Source organism: Oculina patagonica, chromosome 2 (genome assembly GCF_052425735.1).
Source record: "Oculina patagonica isolate OP01 chromosome 2, crgOcupat, whole genome shotgun sequence".
Lineage (NCBI taxonomy): Eukaryota > Metazoa > Cnidaria > Anthozoa > Scleractinia > Oculinidae > Oculina > Oculina patagonica.
This window is the reverse complement of record NC_135759.1, coordinates 16,024,078-16,045,813: the sequence shown is the minus strand read 5'-3', so window position 1 is coordinate 16,045,813 and position 21,736 is coordinate 16,024,078. Positions and strand designations below refer to the sequence as shown.

At 37.7% G+C, this 21,736-nt stretch overlaps 3 protein-coding genes across 3 annotated transcripts in view; 2 read left to right on the top strand and 1 right to left on the bottom strand.

Moving 5' to 3' along the window:
* LOC144643226 (insulin-degrading enzyme-like) overlaps window positions 1–7,602 on the bottom strand; it is a 32,769-nt gene extending 25,167 nt beyond the window's left edge. The window contains exons 1-9 of the mRNA XM_078502423.1: window positions 7,160–7,602; window positions 5,522–5,598; window positions 4,211–4,237; window positions 2,829–2,932; window positions 2,663–2,736; window positions 1,888–1,983; window positions 1,534–1,656; window positions 1,239–1,351; window positions 157–246 (exon numbers count right to left, since the gene is read on the bottom strand). Of these exons, the coding sequence (XP_078358549.1) occupies window positions 1,266–1,351; window positions 1,534–1,656; window positions 1,888–1,983; window positions 2,663–2,736; window positions 2,829–2,932; window positions 4,211–4,237; window positions 5,522–5,598; window positions 7,160–7,313 (741 nt within the window). The 5' untranslated portion in view covers window positions 7,314–7,602 and the 3' untranslated portion in view covers window positions 157–246; window positions 1,239–1,265. The remainder of the gene's footprint in view (window positions 1–156; window positions 247–1,238; window positions 1,352–1,533; window positions 1,657–1,887; window positions 1,984–2,662; window positions 2,737–2,828; window positions 2,933–4,210; window positions 4,238–5,521; window positions 5,599–7,159) is intronic.
* A 66-nt stretch (window positions 7,603–7,668) lies between these two features.
* Window positions 7,669–15,496, top strand: LOC144643234 (DNA replication complex GINS protein SLD5-like). The gene is made up of 8 exons (XM_078502431.1): window positions 7,669–7,905; window positions 9,216–9,302; window positions 9,447–9,506; window positions 9,950–10,003; window positions 10,151–10,248; window positions 10,836–10,924; window positions 12,238–12,313; window positions 15,003–15,496. The coding sequence occupies exons 1-8, from the start codon at window positions 7,792–7,794 to the stop codon at window positions 15,097–15,099; spliced, it is 675 nt and encodes a 224-aa protein (XP_078358557.1). The 5' UTR covers window positions 7,669–7,791; the 3' UTR covers window positions 15,100–15,496.
* A 991-nt stretch (window positions 15,497–16,487) lies between these two features.
* LOC144643233 (protein phosphatase 1 regulatory subunit 3B-like) lies at window positions 16,488–18,380 on the top strand. The gene is made up of 2 exons (XM_078502430.1): window positions 16,488–16,613; window positions 17,072–18,380. Exon 2 carries the CDS (start codon window positions 17,208–17,210, stop codon window positions 17,883–17,885), a length of 678 nt encoding a protein of 225 aa, XP_078358556.1. The 5' UTR covers window positions 16,488–16,613; window positions 17,072–17,207; the 3' UTR covers window positions 17,886–18,380.
* Window positions 18,381–21,736: the final 3,356 nt, after the last annotated feature.

Sequence of the window (21,736 nt, the reverse complement as noted above, 5' to 3'; positions counted from 1 at the left end):
ATGTCATCAGCAGCTTTAATCTTCATAACAGTGTTACCGGTATCATAATTAGTGAGCTAGTCATGCCAGAATAGTCATAATTTATTACACAACACAGCTTAATTAAATAAGTCACATTGCGTGTTTACATAAGATGCTTAAATAAAATTTGCTTACCTTACTATCATAGTGTGGGCTAACATCAGGGATGGGGAATGAAATGTTAAGGTGTTTTATATCTTTAATTGGAAGCACTTTAAATTCTACCTTTGAAAGCAAAATAGGACATAAAAATTAGATTATAGAAAAATAATAAATTAATTAATTATCAAAATCATTATACAAAAATAAATAAATAAATTTATTAGTACTGTCTGTAGCTCACTTAGTATCAAACAAGTCTAATACAGAAAATGTTTAAATGTTGTGTATGCCGAGCTGTAGGTTAATGTTTTCCAACAGAATGGTTATTGTTATCATTGCTTGCAATGTAAATGGCCACCATCTGTCACCCTCTGGGACTGCTCAGGACTCAATTTTTCAAGCTATTGATGGGTGACCCTCACACCATTTTAATTGATAAATTACAAAAGAATTGATTTTAACAGCCGTACAAATATACAGTAAACATCCGCATATAAGAACATATGATTTCGGAGGTCAGGCTGATCGGGTTCTTATCTAATGGGTGCTTAGTGACAAATCAGCCTCAAAGTGTTCTTAAAATGTTCTTAAATTTCTATATTAGTAATACCGGTACTACCCAAAAATGCCCCTAGATGTAAAATTAGCATAAATTAATAATATTCTTTGATTTTAATGATCACAATCAATACTGTATCATTGCGCCTATAGATGAGATGATTGGCTGTCCTTATAGGTAATGATAAATAAAATCACTTGTTTTTTATGTAATTATGACACCTTTTCCATTTTATAAGAACACGCTGAATTTTTCAGGCTGATCTTGTTCTTATAAAAATTGGGCTTTATTGGCCAAATTTCAGCCTGATGTTCTTAATCCATTAAGTTCTTATATGCGGGTGTTTACTGTATACTTTCTGAACTACAGGAAAATTAAGCTAACAATGATGATCAGCCCTAATGATGGCGATGTCATCAACGATTACGAGAAAAATGATATCAATGACTCCTACACTCTGAATTATAAAAATGTCTTTCATCCTCAGGTTTTATTTCACCATGAGATCACACAAAATTATGTGTGGCATTTCATCTCTATCTAGCTTCTCTCTTACCTGCAATTGTTCATCACCATAAGGGTGTTAGGGAAACTCGGGAATTGGAACATTTTTATCCTCGGCATATGAAAAGAGCTTTATAACCAGGTTTGTCAGGTCATCAAGTGAATCTGGAGAAAAAAATATTTGCACATACATGTAGCAATGCAACCATAAAAGAATACTAAATAATAATTATATAGAAAAGTGGCAAACAGTAACTTTAAGGTTCTTGAGGTACCCTAGTTAGGGATCATCTTGCAATGTTGCCATATTATATGAAATTAATAATTTTATAATTGATAATTAATACCTCTGCCTAGAACAGCCAATGCCATGATATTCGCAGAGTAAGATGAGCTGTGAAATTTGAGTAATTCATCACGTACACTAAGTCCTTTTTCCTTCGGTCTTGTTTCAAGGGTGAGCTTGTTACCTAGGATTATACATAACAGAGCTGTGAGTCATATATAAAACAGCCTAAGATAGAAAATACTTAAACTGATTGCATTACTTAAATTTAGAAAAGCATGGAATTACATGTAGGTGGAGATAATCTAATCAATGGTAAATTGTATAATTTTGTCATGAAAGTAATTACATTTAATCCTGTATCCATTAATTCCAACAAAATCATATATTTTACTACTTATATATTCTACAATACCTGATCCAAATTTACTGTATGGATGAGCTGGATTAACTGAAGACTTGTCTAGCTGATTCAGTCTCCAGGAATCACTCAACACGTTCTTATGATGCTCTGCAGAAAAAAAAAGAAAATGCTCAACATTGTCATGCTATCAAACCTCAGCATCTCCATTCAAAAAATAAAATACAGTAAACACCCGCGTGTAAGAACCTACAATTTTCTTAGTTTGGCAAAATAGGTTCTTGTATTTGGGGGTAGTTATTGGTAATTTAGGCTAAGTAGGTTCTTAATAAGGTTCTTAATTTCTAACGAGGAGCCATAGTTTTTGATTGTACGAGAAGAAAAAAAAATGGGTTTGGTCCTTCATTATGCAGCATTTATTCATAACTCACTGATAACTGTATTGCTTCAAGCCTCATGCAAGGTCCAAAGAAGACAATTACAGTCTATGTGAATCTGTCTTTTCTTTATTTGTAAATACAGTTAGGGATGTTCTGTTAAAAATGTTCATACAAAATTTTCTATAACCCACATATAAGAACCTGCTGAAATTTGCTTGGCTAAACAGGTTCTTATATTTTGGGGTATTAAAATGGCAAATTTCTGCCAGCAGGTTCTTAAACCACTAGGTTCTTAAACGCGGGTGTTTACTGTATTCTTACTATGAAACAAAATTTCTCTGCAACTGGTAAAAATAGCACTGCAGATAAATTACAACCAGAACAATAAATTGCATGTAGCAATAATTATAAAACTGAACACTTGTTTGTTTGATTATTATTTTGTCTACCTGACTCAACAGCATTAACCTCTCTGTCTGTTGCATCTGAATTAAACAACGGGCAAAGGAAGAACTGTGCAAACCTGAAATTTCAATAATTAATAGAAACTTAAATTTTAAGTGGCATTTATTTTAAATTATAATTTAATTTTGGACAAATTACACGGTAACTTACCTATCCAATGCTTCATGCAAACACTCATGTTTGACATCAAAGTAAAAGTTTGTGTGTTCTGCACCAGTGAAAGCATTAGAAGCTCCACCATTCTCACTTAAAAACTGCAAAGTAAAATTTGTCCACCACTGTCAGTTATAATTTACGAGAAGGGTTCAAAATTCATGTAAAATGATTCTTTATTCACTAATAAAAATTATGAAAAGGTTCATGTTCATCAAGTACAAGGCCTTCCAAGGTGGGTTCCTGTGTCGCGATGCGACATGTTTCTGGGAACCAATGTCGCCGAGGCAACAGCTGTAAATGTTGCTGTCGTTTTTCCTGCTATTGTGTTGCTGTCACACTTTGTCGCTGTCACATTTCAGTGCCATAATGATGTTGCTTGTCACTGTTAGACTTAATGTTCCTGTGTCGCCAGAATTCAGGGTCATGTCGCTTTTACCCCTTGGAAGGCCTCGAGTATGTTATTGGCTAACAAAGACTTTTGCAACATCAAAGACTAATGAAAGGTGAACAAGGAAGAAAATCTGTTCTGGTTTAATTTCACCCTTGGTACAATTTGGGGTGCAAGTGACAAAGGACAGGAGAAACACTAGACATCAAGAAGAGGACAGCACTGGCGAATGCAAGTTAATTAACTGGCTCAACAAGATCTAAAGAGCAAGAGACATTAGCAGGAAGACAAAGGCAATGCTTTTCAAGACGCTACTAGTGCTTTCAGTGCTTCTCTACGGCAGCTGTGAAATGTAGGAGATGACAAAGGGAGAGGAGAAGAAGCTTGACACCTTCCAGACAAAGTGCCTTTAGAAGAATCGTCCGCATCAGACGGCAGCAGCATGTGACAAACAAGAAAGTGCTGGGGATGACAGGAGCAGACCCAATAAACGAGGAGATGAGAAGGAAGAGATCGTGTTGGATTGGACGTGTCTTGAGGGATGAAGTGAACAATGATTGTGCTGTTGCCTTTTGGATGGGGGCAGGAGAGGAAGAGAACAGAGGCAGACCCAAAACAACCCGGCATCACACTGTAGAGTAGGAGAGAGACAGATGGAAGACATGGACAAGAGCAAGACAGGCAGCAAGCAACCACCAGCAGTGGAGGGAAGATGTCCGGGTCTTATGCACCTCATGGTGCGAAGAGATTTAACTTTAACTACAATTTGGTATTTCCTTTGTTCTGGTGTATGGTAAATATATAATTATGATAATGAATATGAAACAGAGGAGAATCCCAAATTGTGCCAAGGGTTAAACTGAACCACAACACATCCAAGCACGAATTAGGAAAGACCTGTTGTGATTCTCACAAAAGCCATGGAAAATTCAAATTAGAGTGTTCTTTAAACTCTAAACCCAATTACTGTCTTGTAGAAAGCACCTACCTGAGTGAATGAATTCTCTGATGGATACTTTAAGGTAAAAAAAAAATAGTCAAGAAGTGTTAAATACACAATGAAATTGCAGAATTCAGGAACTCAAAAAGGTACACATTTTGGATTTTGAATAGTTATATTATTTAGCATGACACTGTTATTTTCATGATGAGCCTGCTTGTTTGTTAATACAGGTTAGTAGTAGTTTACTGAAATAAGAAAGGATGCTAATCAATGGTTTTTCACTAGTCAAGTGATGGCATCATAAAATTAATACAATCAGGAGAGTCCATTCATTTTAAACACTGTGCATGCAATAACACCAATGGTCAGACAAAAATTCTGATCATTTGTGATATTGCATATACAGAACATTTAATGTTCTGATCCTTGCTATTACAATAATATAGGTATAGCTATAGGTATAGGTATTTTATTTAAAGTCGGAAACGTTGGGAGTGGTTGCCCAATCTCCCGAGCCAGGGGCTCATGTTAAAAATGCACGGCTATTTAGTACAATAAAATTAATTACATTACTATTACATTATAATTATGACCCAAATTATATTTCCCAGTTTTTTACACCTAGGTTAACTAATTATAATTTACGAGGTAGAGGCTCAAATGTTGTGCAGCCCCCATATAACAGCCTTGTCATTCACAACTGCTTTCTGTATTTAATTGCTCACTTGTGGAACCAGTTGCCAGCTAACGCCAAATCCTCAACCACCTTGGCACATTTTCGAGCCAGTTTAAATGGCATGAAGTTTGCTGGGTGCCAGTGTATGAATTGTATATAGTTTTATCTTGATTTTTTTTTTATACATATATATATTATTATGCTTCTTGTGCAAACTTAATTTATTATTGAAGGCTTGTGATTTAAGGCTTTCCAATTCTGTTTCTTTATATTATTTGTTTTCTAGTAAAAACTATGATAAAAGCTCTATTGAGCCCCTTGGGTGCTTATTTCTTTTTAAGACCTTTTGACTGGGAATGAGGCTGTCTAGAGATGAGGGGAGGGGGGATATCAGTTAGCATACATAATTTATGAAAGAAAAGGAGTGGACTTTTTGACATTTTATTGCTTTTTGGTAACATTTCCACAAAATAGCAACTTACAATACTGTATGTAGATGTAGTGCATGAATGCCTAGAGGGTAAATTGCTGTGTTTCCTTGTTCATAAAATTAATTGTCATGATTTACCATCTAGGGAAGAACTTCCAGACAGGGAGGTTTTAGAGAAAGGGGCTTAAAGGGGGGGGGGGGGAGGCTTAATAGAACTGTTCGTATTAAAGGATGAAGGAAGTATTCTCACCTTTTCTGTGCCTAAAAACAACATGTGCTCACAGAAATGAGCAAGACCTGGTAGTTCATCTGGATCACTCATACTGCCTTGGAAACACAAAAAATAAACCATGGATGAGGTAAGTGCCTTTGTACGCCATAAGTCAAAACGTTAAGTGTTTATCCCTCAAAGAATGGACTGTTTGAATGATTTTTTTTATTTCTTATGCATACCTCAATTTAGAGAAAAAAGTAGCTGACTTTTCTGAGCAAAGGAGTGGGAAGTAGCTGACATTTTTTGTCAGCAATTGTGCTTACTGAAAGCACTGCTCTGCTAAAGATACTTGTAAATACAAGCACCATAGTGATACATGTTTGACTCACTCAGTAAATATCAGTTTCATGCCTTACAGCCTAGAGCAGGCCATGCAATGGACCGGCAGTCCTCCACTGCTGGTTATGGTTAAGTGGCCGTTAATCAGTTATAGAAAGGTAATAAATTTTTCTTATTTTTAAATACATTTGAAACAGAATAATAAAATCAGCATGGTTTTAGTTCGAACAGGGTGAGGATAGTGCAAGCAGATCCATAAAATTACCCCAAACTTGTCCCTCCCCCTCACCACCCCTAGCCTGAATTTCAGACGTCCCTCAGAGGGTGGTCGCCTGCTTCTGGGTAGGGATGCCTGAAAAAAAATCCCCCTCAGTCTAATGTCATCCGGTGACATCACCTCCCTGAAAACTAGGTAGTGATTTTGATTGGTTGATTTCTTCTTTTCTCAGAAGCAGGCGACCAGAGAGGGCGTCTGAAATTCAGGATACACTACTCCTAGCCCCTTATTTAATTTATTATTTACCACAATAAACCCGGCGTATCACATCGAACGTTCGGTTTTCGAACTCTCGAACGCTCGAACTAATTGAACTCACAAAAAAAAGTAACGAACAATGACGCGAAGCCGGTCATAGTTCGGTCGTCAAAAAACAAGGACTTACGTCGTATGACGACTTGCTTGGCGGTCAGTTCCTTCATTTTGTCACGGGGATAAATGCCCTGGGCTGCGCATCTGTTTCCTTTATTTCTTTTTTGTCGGTTAAATGTTCAACGGCGGCACCTTCTCCCATGGATTGTGGGCGCGCGGCTACATAGCACTCGACGGGCGCATCGGGAGCGACTTTTTTCGGCACACTTCTCAAGGGCTGGAGCACGGTGGGCGGGGTTCTGGTCAGAACATCATAAGAATTCCTTCGGGTATAAATATTTTTTTTGTTGATATATATCAGCTGTTTGAACACTTATTGTTTTTTTTAGATGGAAATTAAGTGTCGCGAAAATTCAGGTGGTAGTTGCTCAAAATATTTTCGCTTTTAGGATAAATAAAAGAAAAGAATCGATACTGTTTTTTACTCGCTCTAGGTTCACATTTTATTACTGGCGGTGCGAAATGAACTAAAAAAATGTTGTCCGATTTCTTCGTGACGAACAAAATCGAAATCGTTCGTTAGAGATTTTTCGATTTCTTCGGTGTGATACGCCGGGAATAAAGTACTAAAAGGTCTTCAAAAAGTACACCAAGTATAAACTGTAGTGCAGTTTTTCAACATTTTATAAACATCAAGAATTTTTTTCATAAAAGTTAAATTCTGTTTTCGTATTAAAATATCTTACCAATGTGTACATCTAAAGCCGCTGCCGATTTATCTGTCAAGGGATCACTGATCACAAGAACTTTCATGTTGTTGTTCAGTTCTAAACCACGATACAACCGATCATCGCGGAGTGGCTTTGGAATGTCGTTATAAACTTTCTTTACTCCTTCCATGTTCTATCTTAGATAATTGAATCCACCAGAATATTATAATGCCAGCGAAGCTTGAGAAAGCCGGGAAGAAGCCGGTGCAATAATGATGATGACCCAGCAAATTCGAAGCGTTGGCTGGGTTGAAGACAGTCTATTGCGAGAAATCTTACATGGAATACAATCTAACACTTCGGACGTGGTTTATAGGTAAAAATGAAACACGTCGGTGATGATAACAACGAATTATTCGGCCCTCAAATGTAGTTTTGATCAATTTCAGTGCTGTTCAAAGTTCCATTGAAGGCCGCCATCATTGAGCGGGAAGACTGGGTATCGCCCGGAATCAGCGGCAGAGATAGTCTGGGCACCAAGATGGTTCGCGCCAAATTTTCTTTCAACATGGCGGCAGTTTGCTCCGATTTTCTTCCTCTTCAAATCCGAATATATAGTTGAGGCACAACTTTGAAACTAATGTAAGTAGTAGGGTCGTTATATTACTATGGCTCACAGCGAGGAAGACGACTTTCTAATGAGTGGAGAAGCCACAGGAGGCGGCGATAGCGACGAAGAAATTGAGGTCACTGCCGCAGAAGTTCTCGTTCAACTTGAAAACGTAAGCTGTTTTTTTTTTTTTTCTTTTTTATTATACTTTAGCTTATATTTATAGTGTAATTCATCTAAAGTTTTCTTGAAGCGGCTGCTGAGTACCCTAACACTTAAAATTTTTTACTAAAAAAATTTAAAAAAAAAAAAAAAAATAAAAAAAAAAAAAAATTTTATATTATGTGTTTCTATATTATAAATATGAAGCTCATGATCACTCACTGCGGGTCACTAAGAAAGTATCTGTGACTAACTTTCAAGCTGCGTATAAAATGTACCCTCCTCCCCTACAGTCCAAATTTCACATTTACATAGAAGTTACTGAAGCGTTTTGGCCACTTGTTTGACTTTCATCTCATGGGGGTTGTGGTTGGGCTGGGGTTTTACCCGGCTTTTTTTTTTATATTTTATTTTTTTTTTCCCTTTTTCCCCCCGGCCCCCTAAAAGGGGGGAAAAAGGGGGGGGCCCCGAGAACAATAAGGGGGAAAAAAAAAAAATATAAAATAAATAAAAATAAAAAAAAAAAAAATTTAAAAAAAAGGGCCGCTTGGCTAAGGCTTCCCTTATTTTTTAATGTCAATAACTGCAATGTCCCCCCCCCCCCCCCGTCCCCGTCATTCCCCTATCCCCAAGCATATTTAGTGGGGCAATTACTGATGTTTCCAATCCAAGGAGGTCACTCGTCCGCTTGTTATGGACACAAGCTGAAACAGTCTTATCTTATTTTGTTGCACTATTTAAAATGTTAAAAGTCTGTGTTTGCGCCTAGTGGCCCATCAGGCTGAAGCTTATCTCAGTTTCCATAGCATGAAGTGACTAGGAGTATTTCTACACCTCTCTAGATGGGATGCTAGTCAATTGCAGGGTTACCACCAGCATTTGATTCGCCTGTACCCATTTCCCATTTATACACCTGGGTGGAGAGAGGCAATATGAAAGTAAAGTGTCTTTCCCAAGAACACAGAGCAGCCCCCTGCCAGGGCTCAAACCCAGATCCCTCAATCCAGAGTCCAGCACACTAACCACTAGGCGACCCTGCCTCCCGATAAAGTCAACTCTCACCTTGCGGACACTTCGCTATAACAGTCACCCCATTATTACAGATAGGAGTTGAAGTCCCGGCAAATAAGAATTACTGAAAATAACTCTCGCTACTACGGACTTTCTCTTTTATGGACCCAAATGATGTTCCCGAAGGTGTCTGTTATAGAGGGAAAAAATCAGAAAAAAATCAGTAGACCTGCATTATCCTTCAAGGAGGGTCACCCTTCCTCAATGCAACCAGATTCAAAATGCTATTTGATTTACTTTTTTCTTTAGGCCTGGATGAATGAAAAGTTTGCTCCTGAACTTTTGGAGAGTAAAGCTGATCTTGTTGAATGCATGTTGGATCAGATTAAAGAAATGGCAAGTTTCAAATTTCCATGTCATTTGCACTTCCTTTCAATTCCTCCCCTCCCCCTACAAGGGCAAATTTGAATCACCTATCAATACCCCCAACCAACCACATGTACTTTCTATCTTACTTTATTATATCTTAACAAATTACAGGAGGGAAATTTGAAGAAAGTCAAACAAGGAGATGTTGTAGCTTCATTGCATAAGTTAGAGGTGAGAAATAGTTGCTAAAAATAATACCCCCCCCTTTTTTTTTTTCATTATCCCTTTTTTTTTTTTCCCAATTTTTTTTTTTTATATCAACCCCCTAAAAAATTTTTTTTTCTTCCTCCCCCCTTTTGCCCCCCGCCCTCCCCCCCCCCCGCCAAACTTAACGCCCCCACGAACTTTTTCGGGCCCGAGGGTGTCTGCTTACAAGAGCTTCACTAGCATATCCCACTAGTAATTGACTTCTGAAAACTCACAATCTGATCATTTGGCTTTGCAGTTATAGAGGGGAGGCTTTTTAGAGAGAGATGTAAAAGAGAAGTGGGGCAGCCTTAACAATGACGAGCTTTTACTGTATTCCAGTCACAATCAATTTCATGTACAGTCGATGTACATTGTAGCTACTATATTGTTCTTTTTCTAATACTTTTTCTTCATAATATTTGTAGATTGACAGAATACGATTTGTACTGAGCAGTTATACACGGAAAAGAATAGAAAAGGTTGGTATATTCTGGAAGTTTTGAACCCACTGGCAAACCAACCCACTGACTGAATGTTGTTGATTCATTGATTGGTTCCTTGAAGAAGTACTTGTCTAAGTGGAGTTGGATAGTCTTAACTTAACTTTGCAATCTTCACTTGGTTAGATTGAAAAGCATGTTGTTCATGTTCTTGAACAAGAGGCAGCAAGGGAAGAAAGTGAACCCTCTCGATTATCTCCAGAGGAGCTGCAGTATGCTAAAGAGTGAGTCAAAATACTGTATATATTAAGCTTTCTAATGTGAATTCCACATTCCATCTGTATTTTGTATTTTGCAAGACTGACAGTAGTAAATAAAGTCCCAACCGGAGACCCAGCATAAGCGACTAGGAGTATTGCTACTCCCCCCTGGTGGGATGCTAGTCCATCGCAGGGTTACCCCCCAGCAGTAAATTCGCCGGTACCCATTTATACACCTGGGTGGAGAGAGGCACTATGAGAGTAAAGTGTCTTGCCCAAGAACACAATGCAGCGCCCTGGCCAGGCCTCGAACCCGGGCCGGTCGACTCGGAGTCGAGCGCGCTAACCATTAGGCCACTGCCCCTCCCTACAAGACTGACAGAGAAGTATACATATTTGTGCCTTCTTCCATAACTCATCACCCCAGTGTTTTTTAGAGGGGGAGAGGGGTTTTTCCAAAGGTTGGGTAAAAGTTCTTCAGCCAAGTGGTAAAGCAAACTGCAAAGAGACAGTGCTAAGAACTAAAAATCAACTAAAAAGACCACAAACCCCCGTAAATAATAAGTATAATTTCCTTATCTTACTTAGTGATATGAACTTGGTTTTTGCAGGTATGCTGACAACATGGAGGGTCTGTTTAAGTCCTTAGCTTTGCAGAACATGCCAGCAAACATGCAGAATATTGACAGAAAAAAATCAGGTAAGTTTGTTGGAAGTTCCTGGATAGTGTCTGCACAGTGAATATACAGTCAACTCTCTAAAACGGACACCTTCCGGACAGGCTCCAACTGTCCGTCTTAGAGAGGTGTCCGTCTTGTAGGAAGTTTAGTTACAGTAAAATGACTGAAAAATGGCAGGGACAGGACCAACAACAGCGTGTCCGTCTTGTAGAGGTGTCCGTCTCCTAGAGGTATTCGTTAAGAGAGAGTTGACTGTACTTATTCTCACAGAGGCTGCTCAAGTCCAAGGAATCAGAAAAGAATGGCCCCAGGGGGGGTACTTCGGCTTGTAAATGACGGGGATGATCGAAGGATTTTTTTGGGTTGGAAAATTTGCAAGTGTTTTTTGGGTGACTTGATCCAAATAGGGGATTTTTTGGGGGTATTAAAAACGAACTTAAGTGCTTTGGCGCGGCCTTGGCGTATTTATGGTAAGATGAATACCTTATTCTCACTTAATTTCGCGAGTACTAAATTTCGCGATTTCGCGAAATTTAATACTCGCGAAATATAGGACACGCGAAGTTTAAAATCGCGAAATTTAATATCTTACTGATAATATAAAAAAATAATGAAACTCGATGTGTTTTATAGTTATTCCAACATGTCTGAGCTTCATGTTTAGGAGTTTTTTGTTTAATTTTTTCCATTAGTTATCTACCACTCTATCAGTCGCACTGTTCGAACTGTTCTCTGCCGCCAATTAAGTTCCTCAAAATCTCGCTCTTGCTAGTCGTAGATGAATGTATCAGGTATTTAGACTGTTGAATGCCTTATGTTTTGTTGTGTGTATATTGTTTTGTTTGCTGTTTTTACGATGACTTTCATATTAATAATGTTGTTACAGTTTCGAGTTCAAAGCTTCATATTGAAAAATAGATAAAAATCGCGAAATTTAATACACTCCAATTGTACCTTTCTCTCAAAATCGCGAAATTAAGTACTCGCGAAATATGGCTCTTGATTTTTCGCGAAATTAAGTACTCGCGAAATTTAGTAAGAATAAGGTAATCAAACTCGAGCGTTATTGCCCCTCCTGGCAATTTAGGGGTAATTTGACAAGGGATTTTTTGGGGGATTTTTTTGGGTCCTGAGTTTTGCCTTCATTCGATCATCCCCGTCATTTACAAGCCGGAGTACCCCCCTGGGAGGATGGCCCATCAGCATAGCTGCTTACTAACTCCAGTTTCTCTGCCTCCACTGTGACTTGCAGTATTGATCAGAATCTTCAACATGTACCACTGTGGATAAATTTATGATGTTAATATTTCTCTATTTGACTTTTCTTTTTTAGTTCCAAGGCCAAACATGGACAAATATGTGTTTCTGAAGGTTTTGGAAAATCAGGAGCAAGTCATGATTGACCCTGAGTATGTGATATTGATATGGTGATATAAAATATTTACAGTGCATCCAAGGGGAGGGGGCTCTGCCTGAGATCCAAACCCTTATCCTTTGATATACCATTTTTGATAGGAAAAGTTTTAAGCATTTCATGTATAACTTTGATAGAAAATACTACCCCTTCACATACCTACAGCAGGGATACTTTTTCTGTATTTTGATGAACTGTACGGTAGGTCTGTTTGAGATATTTTGAAAGACCGTTTTGATTACCTAGATGACAGTTTTCCCTATACCCTTTTATATATTTTCCCTACCCTTTTATATACCTATGGCCTGAAAAAGGCACCCCTTTTAGGCGGAGCCTCTCATAAGGTCCACTATAGGGATACCCCCGGGGGGAGCATATTTAACTATACTTTGCAAGTTGCTCAAGAACAGGATTTTTGTGCAAAATTTGGTTTGGTTTATTGAGGAAAAAGAACAAGGTTATTCATGTTTTATACAACACAATTACAGTTATATATTTTTGTAAATGCGTTTTATACGTTATCTATAATAAAATGAAAATGTTTCAATTTAAACAGGATAAATCTCTTGAAAAGAATTTATATTACATCAAAATAGTAATTTTCTGCCTTTGGAATAATGGTCACCTAAAACAAATACCACATAATTTTGATACCGCCTCATATCTGTTATTTCCATTGTTTCTCGTAACCAAGTCAAGTTGCGTTTGAGGTTGCCACTTTCAGGGTTTCATAACAACCATGAAATTTTATTGCTACTTTGGCTGGGGGCTATTTGCGGTACATTGTGTAACTTTCACAAGAGCGATACATTTTGGCGGGAAAGTTAGTTTCATGTAACATGTTGTTTGTAGCGGTCATGCACTTCTGCAATCAATATTTTCTTGACGTCAACGGAAATCCCATACGTACAATGACTAAGAAGGTTACGTTTCTCTTGATTTTTCAAAAATCAATTTTTATACCACTTCCTCCGGGTTCACGCGCTGTTTGGCACTGGCACTAGTCACGCGATTTTCTAAGAGCGCTTGCCATTTTTTGAAACCAGTTGCTAGAGTGAAAAAAAGAAATGGAACGATCCTTCCCACCGGAAAATTTTCGGGAAATGGAATAACAATTCCCTTTTCTGTTTGTTTTTTTACGGAATGCTCGGAATATCACTGTATCATTTTGCTTTTTCGCACTATTACCATGCTCCTCGATGAAATACGCGGCTGATCCGGCGAAAAATAAAAATGGAACGGTCCTTTTCACTGGAAAACTTTCAAGCGGAATCATGAATCATAGCTGTAAAATTGGTAGGAATCATGAATCTTTGTGTTTAAAACTTGGGAATCATTAGTTTTATTTAGTTTTTACATTTTTAACATTCATTTTAGTTTTTAACGGTTGGTGTGATATCTTAAGATTTTTACCGACCTAATTATATGTAGATGTAGATGTAGATCATGAATAACGGAGATGGCCAAAAGAATCATGAATAACAAATGAATTCTTCCATCGATATTGAATGCTTGTGAATATAGAATGTAACAAAAATTAAACTGATGGGTCATTTTACTAAATTCTTAACAAATGTGTTCCAGAAATGGCCTAAAATCGCATTTTTGAGCGTCTTATTTTCAAAATTTCCTGGGGGAGCATGCCCCCAGACCCCCCTATAGGAAAGCAATAGAAAAAAAAAACTGTACCTTTGGCTTCACATCTTCATCCCTTTAATACTAACTTTACAGTGATCAAGTATGTTACCCACAGTGAATATTTAGAAATAATTTGATGACTGAAAATATTTAACATCGGTTTCCGGCATAATTCCATGCCAGAAGAGTCTCCACTTGGAAAGGAGGCTCTGTTAGCAGGAAACCGGAATGCGCAACCAGAAACTGGTAACACGTTATTTTGAAAGCTGGGTGAAAAGAATGAAAATGAATCATGAATATTGAATAAAATTTATTAATGAATCATGAATCATCGAGGTAAAATAAGACAGGAATCATGAATATCCAAAGTCCAATGATTCCACTTCCACCCCCGATACCATTATGTTGAAAAATTGTACTGCTCCGTTTGTCGGAAAATTCTCACCGGTTTTTTCCACACAAATGGAAAGCACTCTAATTCTAGTAGGTTTTCATACTAATACCTCTGATGTCCATGTTAGTAGCTCGCGTCGCGCGAACATTTCTAACTTACCACAAAATACTACTATTATTGACAACTTCAAAATTTCTGTAGTTAAAAGGACTATGTCACGGATTTTAACAGATTTTTGATCAGCCAAAGTTTATGTTTGTGTCGTACGAAAATAATGGTCCATTTTTATTAACAATTGCTTCAAAAACCGTTTACAAGCGCGTTTGGCTGTGAATGGCTCGGATGGAAATGTATTGCAATTAAAACGTTAGCCAACGTTTTCAAGTTGTTTCCGCGCGCCTTCAATATCGATATTTATAGCCGAAGATTGATTTCTATCCCCAAATAAAGGTTACATCTTCAGTTAAATATTCAAAGATAATGTTTTTCATAGGTAAAGTTGCCTAGATCAGTTTAGACCAAAAATCTGAGAAATCCCCGTGACATAGTCCCTTTAAGCACCTGTTTAAGGCGGACCTCCCTAGACGAAGTTTTACTTTGTGTAAACGGTTACAGACCAGTCTATAAGTTTTATGTTCTTTTCTTTTATCAGGGAGGATCCAATCGACTTGGAGAGCGGAGCACAGCACATCATGCGCTACAGTGCAGTAGCACCTCTTCTTAGCAATGGATCCGTGTCTCTTCTATGACATTTGGACTTCAGCTGATGTCGTTGAGAGGTTGCTGTTTTAGGCGATTTATAAGTTAGACTATACAATTAGGGCCCTTGGTACACTGTTCCGCCTCGTGTGAGCTTGTTAAGTGGACAAAATGACGGTTGGTTTCGTTTTCCAAGTCCGTTCGTTTTACCTAGATTGTAAAAAAAATCTCTGTTCTCTAAATCAATTCAAAAAACATTGAAGCGAGGAGGTGCGAGGCAATATTATTGCAGTCGTTTATTTCGTGTAAAACTCATTTCCCTGCTTATCTTCATCTGGTACACGGTAACAAGCCAAAATGGCCCTTTGCTTCTAGCAAGTGTGACTATAAGGCACAAAAATGCAGCGTATAAATTATATTTTTCTGCTAAATAAATTTCATTTGTTTTGCTTTGTTTGTAATATCGGTTAGCGTTATGCAGGGTTGTCCAGAAAATGTCTACACGAACACCCTCTACTTGCTGATCTATCAACACAATTTGAAACTTTCACTTTGGCGTGGAGATGCAGCTGAAAATCTTGTTTTCCTTCCCCCATTTGGTCAACACCCCTACCCCCTCCACCCTCCAAATGTCTGCCCCATTCTCCCGCTCGCCTGATACCACGCCACCTCTGTCTCAAAAACTATTGCAATGTTGTTTCAATATTTATGGCAACATGGGCATTGTGTTGCGAAATCGCTTTTGGCGCCCTGCCATAGTGTGTCTCAGGTCAGGCGACCTCACGTGCGGACTCAATCTTGTGCACATGCAAAGACGAATACTGTCAGTCTTGAATAGTACTGGACTTGAGAGCCGAAAAATGGGAGTACCTCGATATTTCATACTGACATCACAAATCTGCGGGAAAAATCAGCTCTGAAACTCAAGAAGTACCAAATAGACTTTTGATTCCTTGGTTGCTGAAGCGATGATGCATGCGAACAAAAGCTTTTCCGCGTAGTTGCAAAAAACGTAAAGAAAATAAGGTACAGCTTATCTTTTTGAATTTGGAGTTTTGCCTGCTTTATTTGATGGCTATGAAGTAATGTTTGGTGTTCTTCCTTCACGTGATTTCGTGAGGGGACAAGAAAAGTCATGTTGGGGTCTAATCTTCGAATTCACCCATGGCCAATTTCCTAACAACAATATAGAATATACTGGGTGCTCTGAAAGATAATGAGATAAAAAGCTCAACTTTGTGAAAGAAAACTCACTTAAAAGGTCCCAGGAATAGTTGCAAGTTTCAAAGGAAATCGGTTGAAATAAAAGAAATCCTAGTCCAAACAATGATCTGAAGTTCCTGAGAGCGTGACTAATTTCCACATCAGTGCTTCCCGCACGCCGGACATTTCTACATACAATACCTTGTTACGTAGATTTCACGTGCACATCTCGATCGGAAGATCGCGCTGATTGGATAGTTTGTTTGTTATTTGACAATGTTCACGTGGGGAGATTACTATCTTTATGGATAGTCCGTGAAAAAGTTGTACGTGCAGGTTTGCATGGCACGAAAGGGCTAAGGTTAAGGATGGGCCGATACTGGTTTTTCAAAACGATACGATATCGATACGATATTTGCCTTTTTTCTCGATATCGATCTCGATCTCGATATTATGACGTCATTTCCGTCCTGATGTCATTGTTTTGTCACGTGGTCTTACAAAGGACAGACCTGGCATTATAAATGTTAGCCAAGAATGCTGATTTTGGTCTTTTTGTTTCACTGTTGCATCAGCAATGTGTGGACATAAAGTCGGCAAGAAAAATTCAGTTATTGACAAGAACATCAACATTTCTTTGAGCAAAATTGTATTTTTCACCGCAGGTGCTGACCAGAAGACCGCAGGCTCAGGTCACGTGTGCAGTATCGAAAGCGTATCGAGGTGCGATATTTTTCGAAGTATCGATACTTTTCAAAATTGTCAAAATATCGATGTATCGAATATTTGGTATCGAGTATCGGCCCATCCTTAGCTAAGGTGACTCGAGTGTGTAGTTTGTTCTGCTGGTGGAAGTTTGGAAGGTGTAAAAACTCTTCCTTTCTCAGAGGACAACGCATTTCTATGCGAACTGAACTCGCGTTTGTTTACCTGAGAGAAATTTACACGAGGAAGTATGCCTCCAACACCGTCTTTGAAATCTTGTGTGGTGAAACTCAACTCCTGCAGGAAAAGTGACTCGGAACTCCACAAGAAAGACAAAAAGGTTCATTTTGCAGATACGATGGGACTTTCTCTCGTTTCTGTAGTTTATTTACCGCAACCTGCGCCAACGGCAAGATTACCGAAGCGAAGATGGTCTTTCTGCGAGGAGAGAGCGAGACTTTTAAATTTCACACAACCGGTGGAAAGAAGAGACTTCAATGAAAGACTGAACAGTCAAAATGTTTCTTTGGAAAACGTTATTTTACGAGACTTTGGTATGTTTGGAACTGTGAAAGTTCGAAATTTAGCTTATGAGAAGCGAATTGTCGTGCGGTACACCACGGACGGCTGGTCGACCTTTCGTGATATTCTTGGTCAACATGTCAATGGTTCTCACGCCGGATTCACGGACACTTTCTCCTTCGAGATCGCGTTGCCGACGACTCTGATCAAAGACTGCAAGCTGGAGTTTGCCATATGCTACAAAGTAGTTGGAATAGAATTTTGGGACAATAACAGTGGAGACAATTATCGGGTTATGTGCTACTCATCAAACCAATGGAAGACGCGAGAATGGTTTTACAATAATAAGAACAGTTTGAACGATTACGCACACTTGCAAAACAGATATGTTGGCCTTAGATTTTAGAACTGTAATTAAACGATAGGTATTAAAAATAGAGCTTCTCTTGTAAAAGAGATTCGAATTAAAATCGAACATTATATTTATTCATTGAAATTTATGGACGACGGTTCATTGACCTGTTAAGTTAACGATTAGTAATACACGAAAAGACTTTTAAAGTTTATATCGAGAACTAAATTATTTCAATGTTAATGTTTTAGTATAGTTATTGACCGGTTTATAACTAAAGTATGTTCTAATATCAGCGGAATAAGTCGAAGTGAATGTATTCTTGTTGTGTATTCCCGTCGGTTAGCTAGGTCAACCTTTTTTACACAGTACTCGTAACTATGTCTTTCGTTTCTAGACGTTTCTAACGAAAGAAGAATTTCTTTAGTAATAAAAAATCGAAAGTGTTACGTTATTTTACGTACGTTGTCGTGTTGGCAAAGTTTGGTATAAAATTTTTCAAAGTGTAATGAAAACGAAGACCTACAATAAAATTTTATAAATATTGGACTCAGCGGACGATATTTGTGACTTATTTTAAGGCATGAAGGCCAATATCCTCGGCCGAAATATACACACACGATCTTTACACACGAAGTATTGGAAAATTAGGTATGATAAGTGAATCTGATAGCTTTGATCGATCTCAAGGAAATTCTTAAGTATTCCAAGCATACAGTATTGGAGATTTTGCGTGCATAAAGTCATGTCTGTATATTCTGTTGTTCTAGAAAGACCCTAGAAATCACTGTGATTGGCTAAGTATGAGTTCTATTTTGGTCACGGTAGTGGGTTCAATTAACAGAAATATATAATTTCTTTTCAGCTGGGGATTAGATGGCCTGCATTGCACTGAGACGAACTCGATCCCGGTAAAGTCAGGGTTTGTCTGCAATGCAGGCTAGGGATTAGATGGATGGTTCACGATCACCTTACAAAATTATTGCAGTTAAAGTTGCTGGACAACAGTGCTTTCTCTTGGAGTCTCTGCTAAGATTTAAAAGTATTTTTGTTTATCTTTTGGAATTATGTTAAATTTTGTCGGTCAGTGTGGAGTTCATCGTAAAACTGATAACATGTGGGAGCCATACTTTTCTTGTTGCTTGGGGTTATCACTTATGAACATTGTCAGATCCCTTTATTTATACAGCATTTGAATTATTGTTTTAATTAAAAAACCTGCTGTTGGTACACTGACAGCTGCATTTTAAAAGTGGAGTAGAAAGGTCTAGAAAGAATAAGAAAGAGTGAATTTTCTTTTCTGTTTTTTGATAAAATTTGCAAGACACAGGAGCAGAAGGCAGTCCCACTTCTCAGACAGCTAAGTCCTGCTAATTTGGAAGGATTTGGGAGAAATTAATTAAAACACTTCCAAAAACAAATCTTTCTTGACTAGGAAAAGACTTCTGTCAATATGTAAAGCACTTTTTTAAGAAACTCTAAATAGAAGCTGTCGTGTAACTGGCCTGAATATTTGTTGTTTTCACGAAAATTTCATTAGAATTTTATTGGTGGAAAAGGAATCTCCACATACCGGTATTTTACATATAACTAAATTTTTTTTGTCTTTGTGGGGTTTCTTGCATGGTTTTAAGATTTTGGAAAATTTTCGTTTAAATCTTTGTTTGAATGAAGGTAGCATAAATATAAAGGAAGACCATTTACTTGTCAGTATTGTCACATCCTCCCTTTTGGTTTAGTTTCTTGAAATTTAGCTGTCAAGACAATATTTTTTTATGCCCCATGTATACAGCTATTTCAATAAACGTTGTCGGGTCAAAGCTTGAAGCTAAAAGGCAATACCGTAGGGCGTTCTGGGTATTCACTACAAATTTGCATATAAGCTTCATTATATGTACAAATTTGTATTTCGCACGTGGAGAATTCACGAGTTTGTTTTACCTCTCAGGAGGCCTTTTGTAGCTTTACTTTCACTGTCGCTTAGCTCTGACTTTTGAAAATTCTTCTAAAATTTAGTGTGACTAAAAGCACCTTGTTTCACATCACTGAATAAATAGAAAACGTGCAAATTCGCGTTTATTATGTCACCATATATTTAAGTATTCAGCACGTGCAGTTGCTCTCTTCTTCTACCCATACTGCCTTTCAGTCTTGTCTTTTAGCTTTGATCCGGACAACGTAAACTGAAATAGCTGTATATGTATGCATCCCAAACAGTGAAAACCTTTCTTGCAAAAGCAAATTATAATACTGATAACTTTTCCTTTTTTTATTCCCTAGCAAATTAACAAATCCTTGAGTATCTTTCCTGTTGAACGTGTCTTAATGACCCATTAGCTGGGCCAACGCATACCCTCATGAAGATGCGGCGGCCAATACTGGGGTACCAAACACCGACATTTGAATAACACTGCATCAGGGATGAAAATATTGCTATAGCTAAAGCTGTTGAAAATCCAAATCTGCTGGAAATTACTACCAGCTAGATATCGCATACTAGCATGAAAAGGGTATGTATACCTGTAACATTGATCGTAAACCTATGCCAAAAAAGAACACAAGGCATTGTGTATATATATATATATACAATGCGTCTGCCCATGCATGCGATAAGAAACCAATATAACAGTCACTAAATAGACTCCAATATCTGAACTGAAACTTATAAGCCATGGCTTATCACGTAATTCATCTTACAAACTATTTACATTTGTACAGCAGCACTTCACAAGCTGCAATATAGTTTTTCAAGTAAATTTATATCAAACATCTTGGTAACTGGTAGAATGCACCCAAAAGAAATAAAATGGCACGTGATGTTGTTATTCAGGAGCATAAATATTGGTTATAAATTAGCTGAGGTTTATATCAATATCAACACACAAACAACATGATAATGAATTGCACAACCTGTAACTAATGCAGAAAGAATATAGTGACTTGGCACACTCATGCAGATCACTATTTTATGAAATTTTTTCCAACCGAAATACTTCAGCAGAAATATCACATGTCGCATGCAAGGTACTCAGGGATAGAAAACTGATGAAGTTTTTTGGGAGAAATATAAAAGACCCATTGTTTTTGTTTGAAATGTTTGTTGTTCTTTGAATAATTCCCTATTGTGTTCAGCTTAAGGCATCAAGGAATTTGTTTCTCCAGGATTAGTATCTGTTAATGACCCTTGTATTGTTATGTATAGAAAGGAGGGGGGTGAATAGGAAAACGGATCGACGGATTTTGACTATATTTTGGCCCGGATTTCGGATTCAAAGCAATTTTTAAACGGATTTTCGGATCCTTCAATCGGATTTGGTCATTAAATTAAAACGGATCGACGGATTCGGTCATTAATTGTGACAGATCGACGCATATGTATACCCCTATTCACCCCCTCAGAAAGGTTCTAAACCATGCATGACATGATCACATAACGACTTAAAAGATGTTTTCTACTAAACATGCAAGGTAAATATTTTTGACAAGAGTGACACATGGCTGTTTAAACTAATAAATATAGTGCAAAAACTTCTCATTCTGTGCGAGATGTTATATAATGTTTTTAGGGATTAATTAAATGACTATAATCATACCATATACTATTTATGGCAGTCTGCCTTTAACTTCAAGAATATTAAACTTGTCTAGTTAGTGCGCAGACAAAGTAGCTAATATTGTCAGTAGAGACCTCCTAGTTTGGCCCACCAACAAGTGACATTACCCCTCCCACCAAGCACACACATGCAACATACACTCACACTCCTAGCAGGGCTTTCGATCACTAGTGAACAGAGTCAGAGCTGAATGGCACAAAGCAATGCACCAATGTGTATATCAAATAAATATACTTTTCATTATTTTTAGCATTGTGTTGTTATTTCAAAAAAAAACATATACAGAAAAAA

What these genes read in the sequence shown, in the direction of transcription:
- LOC144643234 (XM_078502431.1), top strand. Translation starts at nt 7,792, where the DNA reads ATGGCTCACAGCGAGGAAGACGACTTTCTAATGAGTGGAGAAGCCACA. An exon ending in TTCTCGTTCAACTTGAAAAC is followed by an intron (nt 7,906 to 9,215) that starts GTAAGCTGTTTT and finishes TTTTTTCTTTAG; the next exon opens with GCCTGGATGAATGAAAAGTT. An exon ending in CACGGAAAAGAATAGAAAAG is followed by an intron (nt 10,004 to 10,150) that starts GTTGGTATATTC and finishes TCACTTGGTTAG; the next exon opens with ATTGAAAAGCATGTTGTTCA.
- LOC144643233 (XM_078502430.1), top strand. Translation starts at nt 17,208, where the DNA reads ATGCCTCCAACACCGTCTTTGAAATCTTGTGTGGTGAAACTCAACTCC.